The following is a 7,384-nucleotide window of genomic DNA, read 5'->3' as shown; positions in this document are numbered from 1 at the left end:
CTATGGATAATCATGGTCTCCATCATTGTTCTTGCATGCTAGTAGCACAACACCATTATCTTCTTTCTCTTCTTTCACATAATTGACCTTCTCATCAGGCCTGTTGCTTAAAGCTCTACATTCCCAAGCATAATGCCTAAACTTTTTACAACTGTAGCATTGAACTTGAGATTTTTCATACCTCAAGTTTGAGCGTCCTCTTCCACGACAATTTGTTGAGCTTCCTCCTCTTTCATAGTTGTTATGATTCTTGAAGTTCCAACCACGTCCACGTCCATGTCCACATCCGCGACCTCGACCATGACTTCTTTCGTACTGGTTTCCCTCGTTGTCCAAGCTTTCTTCTTTCTTCTTTGACTGGACATGCGTCTTGAGGAGCTGCTCATCATTCCCTTGCCTTTTCTTATGTTTCTCTTCATATGCTTGTAGCGAACCCATTAATTGCTCTATACTAATTTCTTCCAAGTTTTTAGTTTCTTCAATCGTCACAACAATGTGCTCGAACTTGGGGTCCAACGAGCGTAGTATCTTCTCCATAATTCTAACATCTTCTAACTTTTCTCCGTTTCTTTTTAATTGATTGGAAACGGCCAGGACTCTTGAGAAATAATCAGAGATTGATTCAGACCCTTTCATTTGTAGAGATTCGAACTCACCTCTTAATACTTGAAGACGAACCTTTTTCACTTGTTCGGCTCATTTGTAAGAGCTTTGAAGCTTCTCCCATGCTTGCTTGGCAGAGGTTGCACTCAAGACATTCTCAAAGCCATTGTCATCTAATGCTTGGTAGAGAGCCTTCTTGTCTCTCTTTCTTGAATCTTTCAAACTCTCCTTCTGGGGTTGGGACATAGTAGCTTCATCTTCTAGCTCAGTGTAGCTTTTCTCCACGACTTCCCATACATCGTGTGCTCCCAAAAAGGCCTTCATTTTGATACTCCAATTATCGAAGTTGTTGTTGTCGAGCACTGGAACTTGGAAGGCTGCCATAGTGTTGCTAGTCATAGCTCTAATACCACTATGTTGGGGCTTAAAAAGACTTCACTACTTTGGAGACGTTTATCTCACAAAAAAGAATGTAATGCAGCGGAATTGATAAGCAAGAGAAAGAAAGAACACTCAATGTATTACACAAGATTTTTATTCACTCACAAACTTAGTACAAGAGGAAACACTCAAACACTTTTAGAAGTTTTGTTGCTTCTTCTCACTTCCCACTACTTGCTCTCTTGGTTGTTTCAAATGGTGTGGATTGCCTTCTCCTTTTATAGGCATGGATGGAACCTTGGAGAAGCATGGAAGCATCATGCCAGAGATATCTAGATAATTCCACTACCTTCCTAAGCTAGAATTATCTACACTAATCTTGTATGTTGGTGAAATCCTCACCATTCTTCTAGACTCTTACACCAACTTGAACTTTGCTAGAATTCTCTAGCATGTGCATGGATCTTTCTTTGTGTATGGACCGAATCAATTGTCTTGGGCCAAGACAAGATTACATTTCAACACAGAAGACAAATAGAATCTAGGTGGGTACGTATGTGGAATCAGGTTGAATAACGAAAGTCGATATATCCAGAAAACCCTAGCTCTTCTATGTTGAATAACGCGCACGACTTTAATTTGTTGTAAGTCCAGCCGAAAGAATCATAGTGGGTTTCGGTTGGGAAACCACCAACCCCTATTCATTTACTATAAATGGGTACATTTGTGAGTTAGACCAATTCGCCATGGCAGTCTATTAGTGTGTCCACCCGTGGTTTAGAGTACATAGTTTAAAATTTGTTGTTCTCAACAAATAATATACGCTAAATGAGTACATTTTGAGATCTAGAACGCAAGGGAAATTCTGAAAGGGAAAAGGCATTTTAACTTGATTTTACAGAGAAGATTTCCTTTCTAGAAAGATGTTTCCCAAGTACCCTAATGCCAAAATCAATATGTCCTTACTCCTTAGAAATTTCACATTAGCATTTAGCAACCCTAAGATGAAACATACAAATTACCATCTCATACAACAATATTGTCACCTCGCATGGATGGATTCTACTCATCTCTGTCAACCTAGTGCATGCTCATAGGTTACCATCACTAAGTAGTTAACTTTGCAACCAAAATATTCCCGTCATTCTTTCCATTGATTTTTTTTCTTGTCCATAATATGGCCAAGCTTCATTGATGGCATATTGTTTTGGAGTAGAGAAAGTCATGAATCGGGAAAGTCAGTAATAGAAAAATAAGGAGTGGAAATAATATCAACCCCTAATCAATATAATTCAATAATCAAGAACTGGATTAATTAAGAATTGTACGTAGTGTGATAGCCATATGTTTTTTTGCCTGCAGTACGTGTTAGTAAATGTAGAGGAAGTAAAGAATCGGAATAATCCCAATACTAGTAAACACAGAATTAAGCCCAGGAATTGGACTTGTTCAAGTCTTTTCCTACTAAGTTATCCATCAAGACTAACCATAGTCATTACGGATGCTGTCATTGTAAATGAAGATCCTGTCAGCAATCATTAGAGCTCCCTCGTTAATTTTCACTCTCTTACTCTCGTTTAAGAAGATAATCTTTCTGCTTCCAAGACTTGATGTCTTTCTGATCCTCATCTTTGCACGATTTATATAATCTTAAAAATGTATCTTTGGCACTCAGGCACTGTCTTCTTTCTTTCTATCATATCCAATATCCATCATCTCTTGGTCTGGAGGCAATCTTTTACATGCCGACATTGCAGATAGCTCGGATCTTAATTTATGCGCGATGAATGTCGTCAGATAATGCATCGTTGTATGTCAAACTTACAGTTCTGTAAGTTGTGGCTCTAGTTTGGACTGTTGATAGCTTCTCAACTCGAACCTTGTTGGTGAAGTCATCTTTGCCTCAGTCTTGCTTGTCTCCAGCACTGAAACCTGAGTTGGTACTGTTGCCAATCTATAAATTGGGTTGGGAGAACTGAAGATTTTCTTGCACAACAATGCTTTGAGTTTGAGCTATATGCTAACTCTTTCCCATTGGTATGTAAGAAGTTAATTGAGCAAGCTTGTAATAAGTTTAGATATGAATTAATGAGAAATCTCGAGAGCATGTCCTTGCTGTCCTTGCTCGAAAACTGAAAAATAGAAACAGAAACGAAGGCAAAACCACGTTGGCTGAATAGTAAAAAATTGTTATAAAGGAGAAATATTCTACAATTGAAGTGATGGATGGGAATCATATGCCCAGCTTCTTAGCGCATAATTTCTTCACAAAAATGGGATCCAGCAACTGCGTTGCTTAGGTTAGATTTAGTTTCTATTATCTCGGTCCAATTTGCGCATACAAAAATATAGATGCATAGGAGTCTGGCCTTTTAAATTGTAGCCTCTAGAAGAGGTGAAGAAATATATGCCAACTGTCAAGGATTTGGGACAAAAACTGTCTGAAGCTTGCTGCAATGCATATAGACGTCGCAGTTTTAGGAATTCACACTTTCCAGGATCACATGATTTATATGCACAATAAAGATCCCTAAATATGTGGGATGGGATCTTTCTTCTTTTAAACCCCTTTGGTTTTCTTCACCCCACCGATGTGGGACAGTTTTTAACACTCCCCTGGCTTGCACACAAGCTTGTTGGTTTGCACGGACCCGCAACCGTGGGCTCTGATACCATGTTGGAATTTTTGGATCGACAAGCTCATTGGCTTGAGCACAAGCTTGTTGGTTTGCACGGGCCTGCAACCGTGAGCTCTAATACCATGTTGGAATTTTTGGATCGCCGGGCCCGCCCCACTCTAACGACACCGATATTGTCCCCAACTTAACCACCTGCCCAATCCGTCAGGTGTAGGGTTTTACTACAAAAAGCCTCGGTGTTAGTTAGAATGGGGTAATACTATTTAAACCCCTTTGGTTTTCTTCACCCCACCGATGTGGGACAGTTTTTAACATTAGAAACACATGAAAGAAGAATGATATAATTTATTATTGACTCAGAAATGCATACAGGACAATTCGACAACATCATATAACCTGTGTATCCAGGACGTAAATATGAGAAAGAATTAAAAAGGGAGATAGAGAGAAAGCACACAATCCCCGCGTGAACATGCCAGCAATCACCACCATGCATATGGTTGTAGACTTTGAGTCTCCTACTTCTTAAAGGAGGTGTTGCTTCTGATGCTGAACGTCTTTCTAATCTTAGACTTAGAGCGATTAACAAAATTCGTAAACATATCATATGCATTATCTTCTTGCTTTGTTTCATAAACACCATCTGCTGCGGATGCAGCCTTTTCAATACCAGCATTCGAGGTTGTAGCTCTGTTCTTCAATTTTGTGCGGTTAATGAAGTCAGAAAATGCATCATCATTGTCTTCCATTCTCATCTGTACCTTGTGCCCTCGTGCCATTCCAGTCTCTGCAGCTTCAGCTCCAGACACATTGGGTAGTTTGACCTGGTTGCTATTCGAATTGCGAGTATGATCATGGCTCGGAAGTGAAGCATTTGGAGCAGTAGAGGCCGGAAATTCGTATTGCTTGCGGCGTGCTTGCCATTTTGATTGACAATTTCCCATTGATATATGTAAGAAATTAGAAAAGGAAGCAAATTTTGGAAATATGAGTGACGGAACTACAGAAAAACAACGGATTACTGAAGAAAAAGATGTGGTGACTAAGACAATTTCTAAGGTTACGTTGTAACTGAAAGATAGAGTGGTCGATATTTATAGTCTGCGTGAACGAAAATTTAAGGACAAAGTTCCTTGTGTGGCAAGTAATTGTTTTTTTCTGCAGAAATGAAGGGAGAGGCCAGTTTGGTCTAGATTCCTAATGAAGGAACTTTCTCAAATTTTTTTCTAAAGGGTGTGATGTTGGGAAAATATTCCCACGTTATCAGCTCCAATTTTCTTCGGTTTTGAAATTAAATAGTGCTTTAAACACAACTAATACAGCACTAAACCACTAGAAATTGAAAGGATTATGTAATCTGCTGGCCAGCTATTTATTAACATCATATCAAAGCTTAATTAATTAATTAGCTTCCAAACGCAATGAAAAGTTTAGGCAGAAAACATAAAGAATCTAGGATGGTACTTGGAATAATCAGGTTGAAGAGTGAAACTTGGGCACAGACAGAAACCCTAGCTCTTCCAAATTGGCGACACCTTAAAAAATATTCCTAACACAAACAATAATAATCCATTGTTTTTATAGTTCAAAATCTAAAACAAGCATCATGGATTTCTGTGGGAAACAACCAACCTATTCAATGTATTCATCCGCAAAATAACACAAGAAAAATTGTCAAATGAAAATAGGCATTCTCCAACTTGATTTTACTAAAAACATTTCTTCGAAAAGATTTCAAAACTTCATAACGTTATTTCTACCTTTCGCAAAAAGTGTTGTTATTCCCACCCATCTATCTTATCTCCCCACCCACTGTTAAATAATATTTTTATTTACCAAGTTATCCTGTTGCAAAATGGCTTAAAAGGACCTTAAAAACCTCATCTCTAGCTTCGCCAAGTTATCCCCTTATTTGCCTCTGATCCCGACCCCAACCTCATCTTTAGCTTCATCTCCCTTCTCTCTCATTTCCCCTCTTTCTAAATTTTTAAGATACATAATCCACTCATTGAATTCCATTGCAATCCTTGAAATCCAGAGAAAATTCAAACACCCAGACTATGCAGGGAACATGAAAATGGGTGGAGGTGAGGAGTTTTGTTGCCATGGTGGTGCTATGATTGTTGTGGGCTTGGGTTGGGCGTTGGGAATCGGTGCAGCACTGCAGCGGAGTTGAGGTGTCAAGCGCTGGTATCACATTAGGGTATTTTAGGTATGATGGTAGGTGTGAAAATAGTGTTCTTCTTTCAACTTTTTTCTGGTGGGTGAAAAACGAAGTTGGTGAGGAAATAAGACGATGGAGTAAGCATAGCAACATTCTTCACAAAATATGCATAAAAATAGTCAAATTTTTAATTACTTTTGTGAAATTGTAGATGCTAAAGCTGACGGAATTCCTCTGTGGCTTGTAAAGGGCCCCGCTATTATTTTTATTTGATTTTCCTTTTGGGTTATTTCATTAATCACATGGTTTGTTACATTTTTCATGCATGCAAAAGTTCAACAAGTTTCATTTTTCTCAAAATCAGTAAGTGTTTCTAATTGATTTAGCGAAATTCTGCATACACCATTGTAATTTTCGTGGCATTTTCGCAACACTAAACTTTTGCAAAAACTCAATCATCATATTTTGAAAATATGTGAGCTAACACTCACAACTTCCAGTTGTTTTGCAAGTCTCTAACAAAATCATCATAAAACCTATTTATACATCATTCTCCAGTAAAATTCTTTATTTTTTTTTGAACTTTTTCTTCCATGCTAGTTGCTACATGCTAAAACTCTAACGGCTTCTCCCGAATGCATCAGCAGGAAAACAATATACCTATTAAGGGTACAAGTCAACAATACAGTTAGTAAGTTTGTTAATATTTGGTTAGAGTTGTTAGACTTTCTTTTATAAAAACAGAATTGTGTAATCTTCCTTGGTCAGTTAATACAAATCTTATTTCTCTCTCTAAAACTCTCTCTATCTCTAATATCTATGTGGTCATCCTTCTGTTCATCATTTCTTCTTGATTTTCCTTTCAATTCTCAAACATTGCAATGTAATTAACAATCAGAGCCGGCCCAAGCCCAGTGCAGGCAGGGCGACCGTCCAGGGCCCAAAAAAATTAGGGGCACCAAAATTATTAGGGTGGTATATTTATATATATTTTTATAAGAGTATAAATTTATAAAATTTGGTTCAAAGACATAGAAATTTAACTAGAAGTGGTGGTTTGTCATTTGAAAATAATGAGGAGGTCTTGGGTTTAAAACACCATGTGTGCTTATTTACTTTCCATTTTTTACAAATTTCTTTTTATAAGAGTATAAATTTATAAAATTTGGTTAAAGGATCAAGAAGTTTAATTAGAAACAATGATTTTTGTTGTTTAAAATTAACAAGAGGTCCTAAGTTTGAAATGCTATGTGCATGTTTATTTTTTTCAATTTTTACAAATTTTGTTTGGTTGTTAATTTATTTTTAGTTACTATCTAGTAGCTATGTGGGTTGTTATTTTTAATTATTCGTTTTAATTCAAGTCTAATATTCAACAAAGAATAATACGTAGACCAAATTTACAAATTATATGACATGTCATCAAAATATTTAATTTAATGCCCATTCATTAATAATACATATCAATTAAAGACTCGAAAACATCATTATTTTTTAGTCTCATATTGACAAGGTTAGTAAATAAGAAAAAAACATCTCACGATTTATTCAAAAACACATTCAAGGTTCAAATGGAAAACAAAATTCATCATCTATC

The 7,384-nt window shown here is 37.0% G+C and overlaps 1 protein-coding gene across 1 annotated transcript; it reads right to left on the bottom strand.

Moving 5' to 3' along the window:
* Positions 1-636, bottom strand: LOC139195105 (uncharacterized). Its single transcript, XM_070820299.1, has one exon. The coding sequence runs from the start codon at positions 634-636 to the stop codon at positions 1-3; it is 636 nt and encodes a 211-aa protein (XP_070676400.1).
* Between the last annotated feature and the right edge of the window lie 6,748 nt (positions 637-7,384).

Source organism: Malus domestica, chromosome 04 (genome assembly GCF_042453785.1).
Source record: "Malus domestica chromosome 04, GDT2T_hap1".
Lineage (NCBI taxonomy): Eukaryota > Viridiplantae > Streptophyta > Magnoliopsida > Rosales > Rosaceae > Malus > Malus domestica.
This window is presented reverse-complemented; position numbering and strand designations above follow the sequence as displayed.